This window comes from Neoarius graeffei, chromosome 10 (assembly GCF_027579695.1).
Source record: "Neoarius graeffei isolate fNeoGra1 chromosome 10, fNeoGra1.pri, whole genome shotgun sequence".
NCBI lineage: Eukaryota > Metazoa > Chordata > Actinopteri > Siluriformes > Ariidae > Neoarius > Neoarius graeffei.
The window spans coordinates 22938793-22961423 of NC_083578.1; the positions used below are offsets into that span (position 1 = coordinate 22938793).

Here is a 22631-nt window from a genome sequence, read left to right on the forward strand (position 1 = left end):
GCATATTCCGAATACACTGTCCTTGTCCAAAGAATGCTCCTAAAACCCAAATGATATCAGCATATCCTATGTCTTAAGCAGAAAATGCTAAATTCAGAATATCCAAATGGAATATGCTGTTTACAGTACATGATCTGTATCAAATTCCAAATATCACCACGTTCGGAATCTCATCTCATTATCCCTAGCCGCTTTATCCTGTTCTACAGGGTCACAGGCAAGCTGGAGCCTATCCTAGCTGACTACGGGCGAAAGGCGGGGTACACCCTGGACAAGTCGCCAGGTCATCACCGGAGCACCCGGAGGAAACCCACACGGACAACATGCAAATTCCACACAGAAAGGCCCTTGCCGGCCACGGGGCTCGAACCCGGACCTTCTTGCTGTGAGGCGACAGCGCTAACCACTACACCACCGTGCCTCCCCCATGTTCGGAATAATACTGTAATATTAGTTTGTCTGTAAACATATGAAACAGAATGATTAATTGCCAATAGTTTTTACTGGACGTGAATAAAATAGCAGAATACTACATAAACTGTACTACAGAACATCCATCAATCCGTCCATTATCTGTAGCCATTTATCCTGTTGTACAGGGTCGCAGTACTACAGAACATATCCATGTCTTATTACATGCACCACCACTTCTGTGTCAGCTAAACCTTCCTACAGGTCCTTAGAGTCATATGTTTCTGTTGATGTCTTTTTGGCCAGTGTACATCCAGCTCTGTATGAAGTTTTCCTTGGTCCTTCCAGGGTTCCCCTGCCATCCTTTTAGACAGCAGAAATTGTACTTTGATATATTTTTATAGCCTTTCTATATGCAATAAAGAGAGCAATAAGAGCAGAAAGGTGGAGAAAGAGTGAATGATCAACATTACCTAATCACAATTACAAAGTCTATGTTTATTTTGTGTTATGCTAGGGTTAGGATTACATGAAAATATATACCATTATTATCCACACTGCAATAAATTATCTGATTATTTTGACTATTTCCTGAGAAGACGCGACCTGATTAGGATGATTTTGATGATTAAATTAAATGTTTAATTTAACAATAATGATGGTTTAAAAACTGCACAAAACAATTCCTATTCCTGAACTTGAGTGCCCTTCTCTGAACTCTAAGGTTATAAAGTTTACTAGAGATGTTAAGCACTAACAAAATTGCAGACTTTACGTGTAATTTGTATTTGCACAAATTTGTGGTAGGAATGAGAGTGAGATCTGCGATAATAAGTGAAAGAGTAGAGTGAAAAAGTAGTATCACTTATTCCGTAATGGAAGGACTTAATCTTTCTTTGGCAAGTCAAGAGCAAATATTTTTTTATGCTGGTTAGATGTACAGTGGTGCTTGAAAGTTTGTGAACCCTTTAGAATTTTCTATATTTCTACATAAATATGACCTAAAACATCATCAGAATTTCACACAAGTCCTAAAAGTAGATAAAGAGAACCCAGTTAAACAAATGAGACAAAAATATTATACTTGGTCATTTAGTTTACTGAGGAAAATGATCCAATATTACATATCTGTGAGTGGCAAAAGTATGTGAACCTTTGCTTTCAGTATCTGGTGTGACCCCCTTGTGCAGCAATAACTGCAACTAAACATTTCCGGTAACTGTTGATCAGTCCTGCACACCGGCTTGGAGGAATTTTAGCCCGTTCCTCCATACAGAACAGCTTCAACTCTGGGATGTTGGTGGGTTTCCTCACATGAACTGCTCGCTTCAGGTCCCTCCACAACATTTTGATTGGATGAAGGTCAGGACTTTGACTTGGCCATTCCAAAACATTAACTTTATTATTCTTTAACCATTCTTTGGTAGAACGACTTGTGTGCTTAGGGTCGTTGTCTTGCTGCATGACCCACCTTCTCTTGAGATTCAGTTCATGGACAGATGAACTGCTGCGGAGTTTACAGTACATGCTAAAAGTTTACATATATATATATATATATATATATATATATATATATATATATATATATATATATATATATATTTATTCATCTGTGTAGGCTAGTTAGGTTACACTGAAGTCCTGTGTTCCAACCATTTTCTATTGGAGGCAGGCAATGGTCACATAAATGAGCAAATTGGGCAAAACAAGCAAAAAAATGTTCCCTAAAGTTTGATCTTTTGCAAATGAGGAGTAAATTTTGCTGGCGGCAGCCAATCAAATTGTTTAGGTTATCTTTGATGGTTTGAAAATCATGGGACTATGTCGTTTGGTTATTTAATTTGCTAAAAAGTACAGCTTGGAGGCCCTTGTAAGGGGTTGTTCTTGTCATTGTTCCTGGTACATTGATATTTTCAATCCTGGATTTACTATAACAGAATGAAAGTTTTGATATAAAGGCATGTGACTGAATAGCATCACTTCTAATGATTTGTGGGGTGAATTGGTGTGAAACTGCCAGACTAAACACATTAAGATTGAATTGTCTTGTAGTTTATTGTATTCTATTAGATCCCGTATGTAGCACATGTATCACCAATACACACTATTAACGCTACTGGACCAGTTCTAGGTTCTAATGGAGTGGAGTAGCAAAATAAAGTTAAGGCAGAGACCAGGTATTTTAAATGCAAAAGCCGGCATTTTACTGGAGGTAGACAAAAACAAAACACACATATAACAATAAGTAAGCCTGCAGGTAGCAAAAGTAAAGTTTCACTTTCCACTTTCACCTCTTTTTAGTTTTTTGTCCTAGGTTAGAGATAGTATAGATCAAATACAACCCCGATTCCAAAAAAGTTGGGACAAAGTACAAATTGTAAATAAAAACGGAATGCAATAATTTACAAATCTCAAAAACTGATATTGTATTCACAATAGAACATAGACAACATATCAAATGTCGAAAGTGAGACATTTTGAAATTTCATGCCAAATATTGGCTCATTTGAAATTTCATGACAGCAACACATCTCAAAAAAGTTGGGACGGGGCAATAAGAGGCTGGAAAAGTTAAAGGTACAAAAAAGGAACAGCTGGAGGACCAAACTGCAACTCATTAGGTCAATTAGCAATAGGTCATTAACATGACTTGGTATAAAAAGAGCATTTTGGAGTGGCAGCGGCTCTCAGAAGTAAAGATGGGAAGAGGATCACCAATCCCCCTAATTCTGCGCCGACATATAGTGGAGCAATATCAGAAAGGAGTTCAACAGTGTAAAATTGCAAAGAGTTTGAACATATCATCATCTACAGTGCATAATATCATCAAAAGATTCAGAGAATCTGGAAGAATCTCTGTGCGTAAGGGTCAAGGCCGGAAAACCATACTGGGTGCCCGTGATCTTCAGGCCCTTAGACGGCACTGCATCACATACAGGCATGCTTCTGTATTGGAAATCACAAAATGGGCTCAGGAATATTTCCAGAGAACATTATCTGTGAACACAATTCACCATGCCATCCGCCGTTGCCAGCTAAAACTCTATAGTTCAAAGAAGAAGCCGTATCTAAACATGATCCAGAAGTGCAGACGTCTTCTCTGGGCCAAGGCTCATTTAAAATGGACTGTGGCAAAGTGGAAAACTGTTCTGTGGTCAGATGAATCAGAATTTGAAGTTCTTTATGGAAATCAGGGACGCCGTTTCATTTGGACTAAAGAGGAGAAGGACGACCCAAGTTATCATCAGCGCTCAGTTCAGAAGCCTGCATCTCTGATGGTATGGGGTTGCATTAATGCGTGTGGCATGGGCAGCTTACACATCTGGAAAGACACCATCAATGCTGAAAGGTATATCCAGGTTCTAGAGCAACATATGCTCCCATCCAGACGACGTCTGTTTCAGGGAAGACCTTGCATTTTCCAACATGACAATGCCAAACCACATACTGCATCAATTACAGCATCATGGCTGCGTAGAAGAAGGGTCCGGGTACTGAACTGGCCAGCCTGCAGTCCAGATCTTTCACCCATAGAAAACATTTGGCGCATCATAAAACGGAAGATATGACAAAAAAGACCCAAGACAGTTGAGCAACTAGAATCCTACATTAGACAAGAATGGGTTAACATTCCTATCCCTAAACTTGAGCAACTTGTCTCCTCAGTCCCCAGACGTTTACAGACTGTTGTAAAGAGAAAATGGGATGTCTCACAGTGGTAAACATGGCCTTCTCCCAACTTTTTTGAGATGTGGTGTTGTCATGAAATTTAAAATCACCTAATTTTTCTCTTTAAACGATACATTTTCTGTTTAAACATTTGATACACTACCGTTCAAAAGTTTGGGGTCACTTTGAAATTTCCTTATTTTTGAAAGAAAAGCACTGTTCTTTTCAATGAAGATCACTTTAAACTAATCAGAAATCCACTCTATACATTGCTAATGTGGTAAATGACTATTCTAGCTGCAAATGTCTGGTTTTTGGTGCAATATCTCCATAGGTGTATAGAGGCCCATTTCCAGCAACTCTCACTCCAGTGTTCTAATGGTACAATGTGTTTGCTCATTGCCTCAGAAGGCTAATGGATGATTAGAAAACCCTTGTACAATCATGTTAGCACAGCTGAAAACAGTTGAGCTCTTTAGAGAAGCTATAAAACTGACCTTCCTTTGAGCAGATTGAGTTTCTGGAGCATCACATTTGTGGGGTCGATTAAATGCTCAAAATGGCCAGAAAAATGTCTTGACTATATTTTCTATTCATTTTACAACTTATGGTGGTAATTAAAAGTGTGACTTTTCATGGAAAACACAAAATTGTCTGGGTGACCCCAAACTTTTGAACGGTAGTGTATGTCATCTATGTTCTATTCTGAATAAAATATGGAATTTTGAAACTTCCACATCATTGCATTCCGTTTTTATTTACAATTTGTCCCAACTTTTTTGGAATCGGGGTTGTAATCCACCCTACTCACTGACTGCATCTCAGTGTTGTATGGCAATTGCTCTGCATCAGATTGTAAACAAACAATCTATTGGTGGTGAAAACTACTCAATGGATCACCGGCACCGATTACCCACCACTGAAAACATTTAACATAAACACTGACTGGGCAGATTGGAAAGCATTATCAAGGATGCATCCGACCTCAACCATGGAATTTTTACTCTCCTCCAATACTATAGTACTCCAGCAGGTATTACAGGAATCTCTGCTCCCACAACAGGCTCAGGAAGACTTTTTTCCCCAGAGGCTGTGATCTTGCTGAACTTCATATCACAGTGCTAAGTATTATTGCACCCATTACTGCACTGTCTCAGTACTTTTATATTTGCACTGTTGATTTTTGCACAGGCTGAACCTCTCACATTATTCAGGTTACTATTGTCTATATTTTACATACAACCAACTGTATATATTTTGTCTATATTAAACATACAAGTCTTGTATATACATGTCCCTTTCCAACACTGTCCATTTCACCTGTATGCACAACATATTTAATACATTATAGCAGAGCTCCTGCATGCAAGGTGCATGGAGCAAAGCTTCATACTTAAAAGAATTTGGAAATGCATCAACCTGATTTTTGATGGCTTTTGCAACCATATGACGCCTGACGTGTACCACCACAGAGTACTCAATCATCAGTGCAAGGCAACGCATCTCATAAACATACAACCATTGGACAATGAAAACTGCATCTTTGTTTACATAAGATAGATGTGTTTTTTATCCAGCACTGATTTTTAATTTGCTTTTTAAAAAATAACATGGGATTATTTACTCACAGATTTCATCGAGACCTGTGTGTGTGTGTGTGTGTGTGTGTGTGTATTTATTATATAGACACAAGTGTTTTACTGGGAAAAACTCCACTCGTGTTTTTCATACGAACTACATCCAAGACATTGAGTAATATATTTTTCAATATGTCACTCGTGAGAATATCGATGAATTGTTTTGATAAATTTGGGTACTTTTTGTTTGTGAATGCATATATCTTTTTATATATATAAAAAGAAAAATCACACAATGGCTTGAAGATATGAAGTTTACCATCTCATGTTGAGAAAGAAAAATTCACATTTTTCATATGAAATGCACATATATGGATGGACTCTCCCATCGAGGACGATGAACAAGGGTTTGACAAACTTTACAGCTTGTGGATTCTCATGTGAAACTTCAGGCCCCTTTCATTTTTACAGACTTTGTTGCATAGGGAACAAGTGTTATGGTTATCTCTGGAGGGCATGTGAGCATGCGTTTTCTCATGATGGACAAGACCTGCCTTACTCTGGGCACTGAAACGACAAAAACATGTGAACTGTGCATGGGCTGTTGGTTCGCTATGCCTCTCCTTTGTTTTGCTCATAAAACATCATTATGGTCAAGCCGATCTTCTTCAAATATACATAGCCTCTCGGAGCAAGTGGTTCTCCATTTCAGACAGTCACATATCATATTCTCCCAAGATTTCAATGTTACAGCATTTTAGATTGTCTTTTAGCTTGTCCTTATAGCGAAGGAGTGGTCGACCGACTTGTCGAGTGGCATTAGTTAGTTGGCCATAAAAGAGCTGCTTAGACAGCCTTGGGTCATCCATTCGAACGAGGTGACCAGCCCAACGCAGTTGAATTTTCATAAGGATGACCTCAATGCCAGTAGTATTACACCTTTTGAGAACTTCACTGCGTTTAACCTTATCAGACCACTTTATGTGACAGAGTTCACACAAACACCTCATGTGAAAATAATTTAGTTGTTGGCTGTGTTTACGGTATAAGGTCCATGTTTCAGCACCATACAAGAGAGATGTAAGGACAACTGCATTATAGACTGCAACCTTCACGCTTAAGGATACATCATATATATATATATATATATATATATATATATATATATATATATATATATATGCAAGATGGCGGTGCACAGATGCAGCGGCTCTTCGCTCTCCGGTCCGGTGCTTCATTTGTATGTTCTTGTTTGTTTGCTCATTAATGTGAAGTTTAGTCAGGTGAATCCCATCTATAGTCGACTGGATATTTTGAATATCGGACATCAATGCAATCAAGCAGTTACCTAATGATTTTCTGCGGACACACAACATAGTCAGAACACCGGGTTCTCGGTGGATTGTTATCAGCTCCGGCAAGCATCGAAGGCAGCACAGACACAGGAAACAAAAGTGCGGATGCTGACCGGGCCTACTTGCTATCAATACAGCTAAAGAAACAACCACACAAACCACCTCTTCCTAGCATCTTCCTCACCAACGCCAGATCCATCACCAACAAAATGGATGAGTTACAATGGTGCTTGAAAGTTTGTGAACCCTTTAGAATTTTCTATATTTCTGCATAAATATGACCTAAAACATCATCAGATTTTCACACAAGTCCTAAAAGTAGATAAAGAGAACCCAGTTAAACAAATGAGACAAAAATATTATACTTGGTCATTTATTTATTGAGGAAAATGATCCAATATTACATATCTGTGAGTGGCAAAAGTATGTGAACCTCTAGGATTAGCAGTGAATTTGAAGGTGAAATTAGAGTCAGGTGTTTCCAGTCAATCAATGGGATGACAATCAGTTGTGAGTGGGCACCCTGTTTTATTTAAAGAACAGGGATCTATCAAAGTCTGATCTTCACAACACATGTTTATGGAAGTGTATCATAGCACGAACAAAGGAGATTTCTGAGGACCTCAGAAAAAGCACTGTTGATGCTCATCAGGCTGGAAAAAGTTATAAAGCCATCTCTAAAGAGTTTGGACTCCACCAATCCACAGTCAGACAGATTGTGTACAAATGGAGGAAATTCAAGACTGTTGTTACCCTCCACAGGAGTGGTCGACCAACAAAGATCACTCCAAGAGCAAGGCTTGGAATAGTCAGTGAGGTCACAAAGGACCCCAGGTTAACTTCTAAGCAACTGAAGGCATCTCTCACATTGGCTAATGTTAATGTTCATGAATCCACCATCAGGAGAACACTGAATAACAATGGTGTGCATGGCAGGGTTGCAAGGAGAAAGCCACTGCTCTCTAAAAAGAACATTGCTGCTCGTCTGCAGTTTGCTAAAGATCATGTGGACAAGCCAGAAGGCTATTGGAAAAATGTTTTGTGGACGGATGAGACCAAACTAGAAATTTTTGATTTAAATGAGAAGCATTATGTTTGGAGAAAGGAAAGCACTGCATTCCAGCATAAGAACCTTATCCCATCTGTGAAACATGGTGGTGGTAGTATCATGGTTTGGGCTTGTTTTGCTGCATCTAGGCCAGGATGGCTTGCCATCATTGATGGAACAATGAATTCTGAATTATACCAGCGAATTCTAAAGGAAAATGTCAGGACATCTGTCCATGAACTGAATCTCAAGAAAAAGTGGGTCATGCAGCAAGACAATGACCCTAAGCACACAAGTCATTCTACCAAAGAATGGTTAAAGAAGAATAAAGTTAAATGTTTTGGAATGGCCAAGTCAAAGTCCTGACCTTAATCCAATCGAAATGTTGTGGAAGGACCTGAAGCGAGCAGTTCATGTGAGGAAACCCACCAACATCCCAGAGTTGAAGCTGTTCTGTATGGAGGAACGGGCTAAAATTCCTCCAAGCCGGTGTGTGGGACTGATCAACAGTTACTGGAAACATTTAGTTGCAGTTATTGCTGCACAAGTGGGTCACACCAGATACTGAAAGCAAAGGTTCACATACTTTTGCCACTCACAGATATATAATATTGGATCATTTTCTTCAATAAATAAATGACCAAGTATAATATTTTTGTCTCATTTTTTTAACTGGGTTCTCTTTATCTACTTTTAGGACTTGTGTGAAAATCTGATGATGTTTTAGGTCATATTTATGCAGAAATATAGAAAATTCTAAAGGGTTCACAAACTTTCAAGCACCACTGTAGATCTCCAGAGTTCCATGAACAACCTCATAAAAGACTGCTGCATTCTACTAATAACAGAGACATGGCTAAATCTGCACATTCCCGATGCCGCCACAGAGCTAGCAGGCTGCACAATGTTTTGCTGGGACAGAAACAAAGACTCTGGTAAGAACAAAGGTGGCAGGCTCTGCATTTACGTACACAACAACTGGTGCACCAACACCATTGTAGGAAGGCATTGTTCTCCCAATCTGGAGTTCCTGATGATTAAGTGCAGGCCCTTCTACTTTCCAAGAGAGTTTACTGATGAAATTGTCACAGCTGTTTACATTCCACCAGATGCTAATGCTAGCACAGCACAAGGCTACCTGCTAAATGCCATCAACTCCCAACTGGATACCAACCCCAAGGGTGTACACATCATGTACACTTCAACCACGTGGATTTAAAAGCAGTTCTCCCGAAATTCCATCAACACATCAGGTGTGCAACCAGGGGGAAAAACAGTTTGGACAAAGCCTACTCAAACATCAAGAATGGATATAAGACCACACCACTACCTCACTTAGGACAGTCAGACCACCTATCCATCCATACTCCTAACCCCTGCATACACCCCCCTAAGGAAAAAGCTCCCCCCACCACCAAAACTGTCAAAACATGGCCTGAAGGAGCAATCTCACAGTTCCAGGACTGCTTTGAAAGAACGAACTGGGACATTTTTTGAGGAACATGACCTAGAAGAGTACACATCAGCAGTGCTCTGTTACATCAACAACTGTGACAGTGTCACTGTTGACAAACGTATCTGGATACACTCCAACCAGAAACCCTGGATGATGAAGGAGGTCAGAACTCTCCTGAAGGCTCGCAATGCTGCATTTAAATCTGAGGACAAAGCCCCATACAGCATAGCCAGAGCCAACCTCAAGAGAGCCATCAAAGGTGCTAAAGCTGAGTATGGGAAAAAGATTGAGGACCATTTTGCCTACAACGACTTGTAGAGACTATGGCAGGGATCCAGCACATCACCAATTACAAAAACAGCAATCACAGGACTGTTGAGATGAATTCTGTATTAGCAGAGGAGCTTAACTGCTTTTTTGCCCACTTTGAAGTAAGAATGGCAGAGGCAGCAGACATTACAACCACTCCCACCTACAACAGCCACATGCTCAGTGTACAGGAGCACGAAGTGAGTTGCGTGCTCAGGGCTGTCAACCCCAGGAAAGCTGCAGGACCAGATGGAGTGACAGGAAGAGTACTAAAAGAATGTGCAGACCAGCTCTCAGCAGTCTTCACAAACATCTTCAACCTCTCCCTGTCCAAGGCAACCATCCTGACCTGCCTAAAATCAGCAACAATTATCCCAGTACCAAAGAAACCAGTCATCAGTGGCCTCATTGACTACCGTCCAGTAACACTCGCCCTGATCATCATGAAGAGCTTTGAGAACCTGGTCCAGCAGCACATCAAAACCAACCTCCCAGCCACCTTCGACCCACACCAGTTCGCCTACAGATCAAACAGGTCTACTGAGGACGCTATAACCACTGCCCTACACACTGCACTTTGCCACCTCAAACAGCAGGACAGCTATGTGAGGATGCTCTTCGTAGATTACAGCTCTGCATTCAATACAGTCATCCCAGACAGACTGATTCCCAAACTGTCCGACCTAGGACTCTCCCAAACCATCTGCCACTGGACCAAGGACTTCCTCACCAACCGCTCCCAGATGGTAAGACTAGGCCCCAACACCTCATTCACCTTCATACTTAGCACTGGAGCCCCACAGGGCTGTGTGCTGTGTGCTGAGCCCCTTCCTCTCTGCCCTTTACACCCACGACTGCACTCCCACCTACCCTACCAACACCATCATCAAGTTCGCGGATGACACAACTGTGGTTGGACTTATCTCAAGAGATGACGAGACAGCCTACAGGGATGACGTCCAGAAACTGACAAGGTGGTGTGAAGAAAACAACCTAGCCCCGAACCCATCAAAAACAAAAGAACTTATAATAGACTTCCAAAAACACAACAAGGACTACACTCCATTGCTAATCAGCAGGGTCAGAGTGGAAAGAGTGCCCGCTTTCAAGTTCCTGGGCACACACATTGCAGAGGACCTCACCTGGACCACAAACTCCACAATGGCAGTGATAAAGGCACAGCAGCGACTGTACTTCCTGAGGATCCTCAAGAAGAACAACCTCCACGAGCAGCTGCTACTGACCTTCTACCGTTGCACATTGCAGAGGACCTCATGATGATCCATGAGAGGATAAATACTGGATACTCCCTAGTAGTCAGACAGAACTGAGGATGCCTTTAGGATGAGAGGCGAAACGTTTTCAAAAATCGTCAAGCAAGTCCAGTTGCTCTCTTCAACCAACCATAGATTACTAACTGTGCAACATATTCACTTATCACTGTGCAATAACCCACTGACTGATTGTCATGCTGTATCACACCCTAGATACATACAATGGTGCTGGAAAGTTTGTGAACCCTTTAGAATTTTCTATATTTCTACATAAATATGACCTAAAACATCATCAGATTTTCACAGAAATCCTAAAAGTAGATAAAGAGAACCCAGTTAAATAAATGAGACAAAAATATTATACTTCATCCAATATTCATCCAATATTACATATCTGTGAGTGGCAAAAGTATGTGAACCTTTGCTTTCAGTATCTGGTGTGATCCCCTTGTGTTACAAACTTTCAAGCACCACTGTGTGTATGAGTGTGTGTATATATATATATGGCTAAAACAGAAAGGTGTCAGCATTAACTTTTACAGCAGTTTGTGCTACATGAGCTCTTCTGTGAGATTGGACAGTATGGGCTAGCCTTCGTGCCCCATTCAGATCAATGAGCCTTCAACACCCATGACCTTGTCACTAGTTCAATGGCTGTTCTTCCTTCCTTGGACCACTTTTGGTAGGTACTAACCACAACATACTGGGAACACCCCACAAGATGTGCCATTTTGGAGATGCTCAGACCCAGTCATCCAACCATCACCATTTGGCCCTTGTCAAAGTTGCTCAGATCCTTACACTTGCCCGTTTTTCCTGCTTCCAACACATCAACTTCAAGAACTTCAAGAAAGTCATGGTGGAGGACTCTGTGCTTATATCAACAAGAACTGGTGCACAAACTGCATCCTGGTAAGCCAGTATTGCTCTGAATCTGTGGAGTTTATGTCGCTAAAGTGCTGTCCACGTTACCTGCCTCGGGAGTTTACGGTAGTGCTGCTGGTGATTGTTTATATTCCTCCAAGTGCGCACGCCAGCACGGCGCTGACGGAGCTGCACGTACACGTCAGCGAGCTGCAGGATCAACACCCAGAGGCATTTTTTGTGATTGCTGGGGACTTTAATCATGCCCGCCTGATGGACTGCCTGCCCTGGTTTTACAAGAACATAGACATTGCAACCAGGGGAGGCAATAGTCTGGACCAGGTCTACACCAGCAAGTGGGGTGTGTATGTTGCGGCGCCACGGCCCCACCTAGGCTTCTCTGATCACATCTCCGTCCTGCTGGTCCCTGCCCATCAACCTGTGCTGAAAAACAACCGGCCAACACGTAAGACCATCACTGTGGCCTAGCAGAGCAGTCCCTGCACTGCAGGACTGCTTTGTCTTCAGTGAAACTGCTACCACCGGTGAAGGTGTAGATCTGGAGGAGTACACCTCGGCCATCTCCGGCTTCATCCAGAAATGCATCGATAACGTCACCACCACCAAGAACATCACCATACGTCCCAACAAGAAGCCGTGGATAAATGGTGAGGTTCAACGTCTCCTGAGAGCACGTGACACAGCTTTCAGGTCTGGAGATGCACTGCACTGAGAGCGGCGAGGAGGGACCTCCAAGCGGGTATGACACAGGCAAAAAGAGCACATGCTGACAAAATCCAGGGCCACTTTGCATCCAACGACCCTCGGAGCATGTGGCAGGGCATAAAGGCAACCACAGGCTACAACAGGAAGAACGCCGAGTGTCCTCAGGACCCATCCCTGCCAGATGCCCTCAACGCCTTCTATGCCCATTTTGAACCCGTTGACCCCCCCCACCCACACTAGGCATACTATCCCAGAGGGTGAGCTACCATCATTCAGCATGTCAGCAGACAACGTGAGGAGGACTCTGCAGCACATCAACCCCCACAAGGCAGCAGGACCAGACAACATCCTGGGGAGGGTCCTGAAGACATGCACACATGAGGTCACTGAGGTGTGGACAGACACCTTTAACACCTCCCTCTCCCAGGCTGTGGTGCCAGTGTGCCTGAAGACATCTTCCATCGTCCCAGTGCCCAAGTGTGCAGCAGTGAGGAGCATGAACGACAATCGACCGATGGCTCTCACCCTGATAGTCATGAAATGCTTCGAATGCCTAGTCATGGACCACATTAAGGAGAAGGTGGACATAAATGTGGACCCAGACCAGTACACGTACAGGAGGAACAGGTCTGTAGAGGATGCCATTTCATCCATCGTCCACTCTGCTCACACCCACCTGGAGAGCAGAGACACCTACATGAGGCTACTCTTCCTGGACTTTAGCTCAGCATTCAACACGATTGACCTGGAGACTTTAGTCAACAAACTGCTGCCACTTGGATTACCACCATCCCTCTGCAACTGGGTACTGGATTTCCTGACCCACAGGCCATAGACAGTGAGGATCCACGGCATCTCCTCTTCTACCATCATCCTCAACACAGACTCCCCCAGGGTTGTGTCCTCAGCCCCCTGCTCTACACTCTGCTCACATATGACTGCTCCGCTAAACATCCAGGCAGTAGTATTGTGAAGTTTGCGGATGACACGGTGGTGGTGGGACAGATATCCCACGGCAACAAGTCAGCATACAGACAGGAGGTGGAGGACCTGGTGGACTGGTGCAGGGACAACAATCTCTGCATCAATGTGGGGAAAACAAAGGAGATGGTTGTGGACTTCAGGAGAGGTGAGCATGCCCCCTCCCCCCTCTACATCAGAGAAGAAGCTGTCGAGATGGTCCACAGCATCAAGTACCTGGGGGTCCACATCTCTAGAGACTTGAAGTGGACCATGAACACAGACAGCGTGGTCAAGAAGGCCCACCAATGCCTCTACTTTTTGAGGAGGCTAAGGCAGGCTGGACTGAGCCCTGCAGTCCTGGGAGCCTTCTACAGGTGTGTGGTGGAGAGCACATTGACCTCCTCCATCACCTTCTGGTATGGAAACTGCTCAGCTGTGGACAGGAAGGCTCTGCAGAGGGTGGTGTGTACAGCACAGAAGATCACCCATTGCAGCCTGCCGTCCATAGAAGACATCTACAACAGCCGGTGCAGGAGCAGAGCGGCCTGCATAATGGGTGACTCCACCCACCCAGCACACAGACTATTCAGCCTCCTCCCCTCAGGAAAAAGACTCTGCAGCATCAGGGCCAAAACATCAAGGCTCCAGCACAGCTTCTTCCCAAAAGCTGTCAGACTAATGAACACTAAGCCTAAGCTCTAATGCTGCCCCCCACTCCCCTTATTTTGCATTTTGCACATATTGAAGTTTTCACTGTTTACCTGAACATTTTTTAATCACGGTTGCACTATTTTCATCTCATCTCATTATCTCTAGCCGCTTATCCTTCTACAGGGTCGCAGGCAAGCTGGAGCCTATCCCAGCTGACTACGGGCGAAAGGCAGGGTACACCCTGGACAAGTCGCCAGGTCATCACAGGGCTGACACATAGACACAGACAACCATTCACATTCACACCTACGGTCAATTTAGAGTCACCAGTTAACCTAACCTGCATGTCTTTGGACTGTGGGGAAACCGGAGCTCCCGGAGGAAACCCACGCGGACACGGGGAGAACATGCAAACTCCACACAGAAAGGCCCTCGCCGGCCACGGGGCTCGAACCCGGACCTTCTTGCTGTGAGGTGACAGCGCTAACCACTACACCACCGTGCCACCTGCACTATTTTCTATTCTATTTTTATGTTTGTTTTTAATTTTAATTATTCTATTTATATACGCTGCTGGCCCTGAGGCACAAATTTCATTTACATGTGAAAACATGCAAATGACAATAAAGAACCTTGACCTTGAACTGACTTTGTGCCCATGAGAATCAATGTTCTTCACTTCACCTATCAGTGGTCATAATGTTATCGGTGTACATATCCACTCTCTCTGTAACACCGAGATATAGCATCACTCATGCTGTAGTACTTACTTTCACATACTATTCTTTTGTACTTCTCTTTAGATGCTAACTGTGTTTCATTGGCCTTGTACCTGTACTCTGCACAACGACAAAGTTGGATCTAATCTAATCTATATGATGCTGCCGATCACCTTCTCTGTTCAGAGATATTTGCTTTAGTTTGATGTAGATGGCCACTTTTTCTGGCCCCAGGATTAGTGTTGAAACATTTTTATACAACTACAAGACACTCCCTGTATAAAACAATGGCAAATTCATAATCTGTGTATACTCTATGTAGGTATTTCATTTTAATGGACATTATTAAAACAGCTAATAATTACAAGAGCAAAACTGTTTGATGGGTGTTTGGAAATATTAAAAATCAGGAGGAATTCCTGGAGGGTCACAGCACCGAAAATTGAGAAAATGAGTCACTATGGTCCGTGGCTGCAACCAGTTTGCTCTGTTAGCATTCTTAGACAAAAGATCCATCTAACCTTACCTGCTTTGGGATAAGTAGCAATTAGGATGTCATCTGGTCTTGCCTGGAAATTCTGAATATTCTCCCAGTTGTCAGTGAAATAATGACTCATATGTATGCCTTCAAATTCAATCAGTTCTGGCCGACTCACTGATTTCATCTGTGGTTGTAAAGATGATTGTTAATCCATGCAATACCTCAGGGTGACATAAATAATCAAAAATAAACTCAATGGATGTTTTCTTTGCTCAGAAATGTCAAAATGTTGCTTCAGTATATAAATCACAAAAGATGGTAAAATGTCACAGGATGTAGAATTAGCTTCACCAATTAAAGACACTGATTTGCTAGTGTTAACAAATTGCATTGTTTCTAAAAAAAAAAAAAAACAACAACATAGAAACTGTTCTGATGAGGATGAAGAGTGACTGAAGATGAATCAAATTTCAGTTTATGGATAAAAAGATTGCAGGTCAAACACCAGGCAGAAAGAAAGGGAATATTAATATTGCCAGATAGATCAATCAACATCAGCATCACTTGTTTTTATTATGTTGCTTGAATAAAGTATATGATCCATCAATCATTTCACCATATTCCAGTACGTAGAAGACTCCTCAAATGTTTAGGAATATCTGGTGGAAAATAAATGCAGGTGGCTTACCAAAGAAACATCAAATCCTTCCATGTTGAACAAAGTTGAACAAAATGTTCTTCTTATTGCAGACTTGCTTTTTCTTAAGAGTCTCCTCTTGTACTGTATGTATCACAGAAGAGTGCTTACTCTCTCTCTCTCTCTCTCTCTGACATGATGTGTCCCGCCCTTCATGATGTCACCACATGCAGGCCAAATGACATGTTTACACGCTATTACACAAACTCTGAATTCTCTAATTATCCTATGTTAATATTTTGCAACCTTTGCTCACAACATTCTAATTGATAGTCCAAAGTCTTAACCACCAGTGTTCCTCACAAAGGAACTCCAAATTACTCATGAATTTACAATGTCCATGACTGCCACTCATATATACAGTAAATTAATATTTTGAATTCTTTCAGACGACACAGCAATACACAGTTTTGGTTGGGATTATTCGACAACTTTCTTGGTCATGCACATTCTCACAGTCAGTTTGTTTTGTCAGATCTTTACATGAATCTTTAAAGGAGTCTGATGTATAGCTGCAAATGAATGTGGCTTTCGCTGAAATGCCGGACAGCATGTAATAGGAGAACACACTGTGAATATGAACTTGCTTGAACTTTGTCATGTGACTTGTCATTCAACAGCTTGTTTTAGTGTGCCTCCTAGGGGCAGTGGAATTCCCGGCATATTTGTTCTGTCTGGGTTTTCCTGTCTTTTGTCACAAGCTATATCATGCAGTGCTTTGTCATGAAATTTCAACAAGGCCACTTCTTTTTTGTTTCTATCCCTTGATAGTTCCTTTCCTTCAACTTATCCACAACAGCAGTTTAGATTGCTTCTGAAGATGGATTACACCACGATATTGCACTGATTTAGTCATGTCTTGAGAAAAAGCAAACATTTTACAGCACAATATACAGTATAATATTTGAGCATGTAGTTTTCCAGAGTGTGTGAAGGCACCACACATAAAAAGAAAGTTGTTCCTCTGAGCTGTGTGCGTGAGAATGAATGGAAGTGGGGGTTTTGTAGGGGAATGTGCGTGACATTTTCTGATAGATATGATGAAAGTTTTAGTATGTCCTTCCTCTGTTCTCACGCAAGACAGAGGGAGTGGCACAAGAAAACATAATTATGTTGTGACATTGTTTATGTTACCAGAGATTTTTTTCCTCCCTCCCTCTCTCTCTCCATGTGCACCAGATTTATGCATGATATGGGACAGTGGGATCAGTTGCATATAGAGCACCAAATGTAAAATGGTTAATCCTTTTTTCTATCTCATTTTTCTTGAACATTTGAGGTTAGTTTGATACATTAGACAGTGATTCAGGTAAAATTATAAGCTTTAAGATAAAGAAAGAAATACCAACAAACGACACCCACAGGCTACCTTTAAATACCCATAAACCTGTTTACAAAGCTAGAGCAATATGGCGTAAAAATGGCAACCCTCCCAAACCTGGCAGTGCTGCGTTTTCTAAATTATTCAAGACTCTGAGAAGGCAGCATATGAATGATACAATTCCTTGACTATGCATACAGTAAATAAATAAAAAATATCCATGTTACATTTAAGCTGTGCTCCTCTAACATTTGTCGCTTTTTTTTTGTAGCTATTTGGAAGCAAAACATTATGTTTGTTGCAAACCAAATACAGTCCAACACTCAGGAAACACTATTCTTACCATCATGGATGGTGGTGGTAGCATCATGTTGTAGGGTTATCAATTAAGCAGTGTTAAGGTTTTTTATTTTTAATTTACAGCTTATTTTATTTTCGGGTGGCATGGTGGTGTAGTGGTTAGCGCTGTCGCCTCGTAGCAAGAAGGTCCGGGTTCGAGCCCCGTGGCTGGCGAGGGCCTTTCTGTGCGGAGTTTCCATGTTCTCCCCGTGTCCGCGTGGGTTTCCTCCAGGTGCTCCGGTTTCCCCCACAGTCCAAAGACATGCAGGTTAGGTTAACTGGTGACTCTAAATTGACCGTAGGTGTGAATGAGAGTGTGAATGGTTGTCTGTGTCTATTGCCGCTTTTCCACTACAAACGCGGCTGAGCCGTGCCGTGCCGAGTCGAGCTGAGTCGAGCTGAGCAGGGCTGTTGAAGTTGCATTTCGACTACAACCGCGCTGAACCGTGCTGGCTGGAAGTGGGTGGACACATTGGGTGGAGTTAGCGAAAGTGGGTGGACGTCACGTGATGTCGTTAAGCAGCGCAAACAGTGACATCAGTGACAGTGGCGGAACAAGTCAGAGCCGGGCCGGGGGCGGGGCAAATGACCGGGCCCTTTATTAAAGCTTATCATAACATCATTTTAGGCTACAAAATGTCCGCAACTGCGGTGTTTACCAATTTCAACACTACCGGGTGCAACTATGTTATTTAGTACATCAAGTCCTTCAAACGAACATGTAACTCAGAAACAAAAAACATTAGGATACTGTACATGGCTCATAATAAAACATCAATAGCCTATACTGCGCACATTATTTGAAGGGCATACGAATGAGCACTCAGAGGTTGCAACGGTGACAGGAAGAGTCAGAAATAAAAGGAGGGCGGTGCAAACCTCACTGAATGCACTGTGTTTACCAATTTCAACACTACGGGGTGCAACTATGTTATTTTGTACATTAAGTCCTTCAAACGAACATGTAACTCAGAAACAAAAAAACATTAGGCGACATACTGTACATGGCTCATAATAAAACATCAATAGCCTACTGCGCGCATTATTTGAAGGGCATACGACGAGCCTTGCGCTCCGCGAACTCGTCCACGATGCTCTGTATGTCACTGATTCAGTGATCTTTTAAGCGGTAGTCTCACAACCCGAATAGTAAACAATAAACATGGAGGACATGGTGTCGTTAGTGTTGCTGGTCTTGGTGCTGTGGCTTGTTGTCACCGACAATGCCAACAGATACTGGCAAGAGCGTATAGATGAGGCGAGGCGCATAAGGCTTCAGAAATTCTCGTAATTCGTAATTATTATTCTTCCGGGTTTGCGGTGTTTACAGATCCCAGCGCGCTCGCGGGGCGTGTGTGGGCATGTGAGGACACTCCTCCTCACCAATCAGTGCACAGGGGAGTGTCTGCTCACGCCCCCAGCCTCACTCGGCACGGTTTGGCTCGCTTCAGCCCTACTCCAAAACGGTGCGAGTTTTAGGGGCTAAGCAGGGCTGAAACGAGCTGAGTCGTGCTGGTTTTTGGTAGTCGAAACGCGAGCCGTGTCGGGCTGAAGTGAGCTGAAGCGAGCTGAAGTGAGCTGAAAAAGGGTAGTGGAAAAGGGCCATATGTGTCAGCCCTGTGATGACCTGGCGACTTGTCCAGGGTGTACCCCGCCTTTCGCCCGTAGTCAGCTGGGATAGGCTCCAGCTTGCCTGCGACCCTGTAGAACAGGATAAAGCGGCTAGAGATAATGAGATGAGATGAGATGAGATAAAAGTACTCTCTAGTTCAAATGTATGTAAGCAGGTGCATAAACATTGGGCATGACATAATGCACAAGTACATCAATCAATCAAAAACAAATGAGGCATTTAACCTTCTTGCTTGTTCCTTTTCAAGTGAACATTCTTTTGAGGTTAATTAAAATGAAGTTGTGGCAGCGAGGGTGTGATTGACACGTGTCGGCTGTGAACAGCGAGGAGTCAGGTTGAACCAGCAGGTAACATGTGATGAGCTACACCTATGTCTAATTACTGGCTGTCTATTAACGTGTGTCTTTTTGTGTCTTGATAGCCAGTAACGTGACAAGAACAATCGAGTGAGAAATTTTATTTCTGCTTGACCATGCTTGTGACATTCCACTTTTTATCACAAACACTAGATGTTATCATTTTACATCAATAAGGGCTAGTGATAGTCTAGGATTGAATGCATTTTATCTTCAATTAATCTGCCAGTTTAACCCCTGCATAAGGAAGAAAGCCTCTTCATGGAAATTTCATTGTCAGCATTATTAACTGTGGTTTACAGTGGATATAAAAAGTGTACACACCCCCATTAAAATGGCAGGTTTTTCTGATGTAAAAAAAAAAAAATGAGACCACGATAAATAATTTCAAAACTTTTCCCACCTTTAATGTGACCTATAACCTGAACAATTCAATTGAAAAATAAACAAATGTGTTGGGGGAAAAACATCTCATCTCATCTCATCTCATTATCTCTAGCTGCTTTATCCTGTTCTACAGGGTCGCAGGCAAGCTGGAGCCTATCCCAGCTGACTACGGGCGAAAGGCGGGGTACATCCTGGACAAGTCGCCAGGTCATCACGGGGGGAACATAAAAAATAAAAAATGTACAATAAGCTGATTGCATAAGTGTGCACACCCTTAAACTAATACTTTGTTGAAGCACCTTTTGATTTAATTACAGCATTCAGTCTTTTTGGGTCGGAGTCTATCAGCCTGTCACATCTAGACTTGGCAATATTTGCCCACTCTTCCTTGCAAAAGCATTCCAAATCTGTCAGATTGTGAGGGCATCTCTTGTGCACAGTCCTCTTCAGGTCACCCCACAGATTTTCAATTGGATTTAGGTCTGGGCTCTGGCTGGGCCATTCCAAAACTTTAATTTTCTTCTGGTGAAGCCATTCTTTTGTTAATTTTGATGTATGCTTGGGGCCATTGTCAAGCTGAAAGATGAAATTCCTCTTCATCCTTCTAGCAGACACCTGAAGGTTTTGGGCCAAAATTGACTGGTATTTAGAACTGTTCATAATTCCCTCCACCTTGACTAAAGCCCCTGTTCCAGCTGAAGAAAAACAACCCCAAAACATGATGCTGCCACCACCATGCTTCACCGTAGGTATGGTGTTCTTTTGGTAATGTGTAGTCTTGCTTTTGTACCAAACATACCTTTTGGAACTGTGGCCAAAAAGTTCAGCCTTGGTTTCATAAGACCATAACACATTTTCCTACATGCTTTTGGGAGAGTTTATTTATTTATTTATTTGCAAAATTTAGCCGGACCTGGATGTTTTTCTTTGTAAGAAAAGGCTTCCGTCTTGTGACCCTACCCCATAGTCCGGATATATAGAGAATACAGGAGATTGTTGTCACATGTAGTCCACAACCAGTGCTTGCCAGAAATTCCTGCAGCTCCTTCAGTGTTGCTGTAGGCCTCTTGGCAGCCTCCCTGACCAGTTTTCGTCTTGTCTTTTCGTCAATTTTGGAGGGATGTCCAGTTCTCGGTAATGTCACTGTTGTCCCATATTTTCTCCGCTTCTTGATGATTGTCTTCACTGTGCTCCATGGTATATCTAATGCTGTGGAAATGTTTTTGTACCCTTCTCCTGACTGATACCTTTCAACAATGAGATCCCTTTGATGCTTTGTAAGCTCTCTGTGAACCCTGGCGTTTGCTGGAGGATGCAACTGAGTAAATGTCTGAACTTTATTTGGGGTTAATCAGAGTCATTTTAATTGATGGCAGGTGTGAACCCAAAAAGACTGAATGCTGTAATTAATCAAAAAGTGCTTCAACAAAGTATTAGTTTACCAGTGTGCACACCTATGCAACCAGCTTACTGCACGTTTTTTATTTTTTATGTTTTTCCCCCAAACAGATTTGTTTGTTTTTCAGTTGAATTGTACAGATTATAGGTCACATTAAAGGTGGGAAATGTTTTTAAATTATTTATCGTGGTCTCATTTTTTTTTACATCAGAAAAACCTATCATTTTAAAGGGGTGTGTACACTTTTTATATCCACTGTACTTATAGCTGTTTATAACTGTAAAGATAAGGATGATAGAAAGGAATTCAATGATCTATAGGCATCTCAGGAAAGGCTGCTGCTTCTGAAGATGGGCAGTGAGGTCTGACGCTCTGGCACTGTATTATAAAAATCTCATCTCATCTCATCTCATTATCTTTAGCCGCTTTATCCTGTTCTACAGGTTCGCAGGCAAGCTGGAGCCTATCCCAGCTGACTACAGGTGAAAGGCGTAGTCAGGCATTTTTATAATGCCTGATTTTACAGTGGTGCTTGGAAGTTTGTGAACCCTGTAGAATTTTCTATATTTCTGCATAAATGACGACACCTAAAGTATCATCAGATTTTCACACGAGTCCTAAAAGTAGATAAAGAGAACCCAGTTAAACAAATGAGACAAAAATATTATACTCAGTCATTTATTTATTGAGGGAAATGAGTCAATATGACATATCTGTGAGTGGCAAAAGTATGTGAATCTCTAGGATTAGCAGTTAATTTGAAGGTGAAATTAGAGTCAGGTGTTTTCAATCAATGGGATGACAATCAGGTGTGAGTGGGCACCCTGTTTTATTTAAAGAACAGGGATCTATCAAAGTCTGATCTTCACAACACATGTTTGTGGAAGTGTATCATGGCACGAACAAAGGAGATTTCTGAGGCCCTCAGAAAAAGCGTTGTTGATGCTCATGAGGCTGGAAAAGGTTACAAAACCATCTCTTGGATGAGAGATGAAA

At 42.2% G+C, this 22631-nt stretch overlaps 1 protein-coding gene across 1 annotated transcript in view; it reads right to left on the reverse strand.

The window, feature by feature from the left end:
* LOC132892959 (cytosolic sulfotransferase 3-like) overlaps positions 1–16321 on the reverse strand; it is a 31020-nt gene extending 14699 nt beyond the window's left edge. The window contains exons 1-2 of the mRNA XM_060931553.1: positions 16192–16321; positions 15549–15687 (exon numbers count right to left, since the gene is read on the reverse strand). Of these exons, the coding sequence (XP_060787536.1) occupies positions 15549–15687; positions 16192–16215 (163 nt within the window). The 5' untranslated portion in view covers positions 16216–16321. The remainder of the gene's footprint in view (positions 1–15548; positions 15688–16191) is intronic.
* Positions 16322–22631: the final 6310 nt, after the last annotated feature.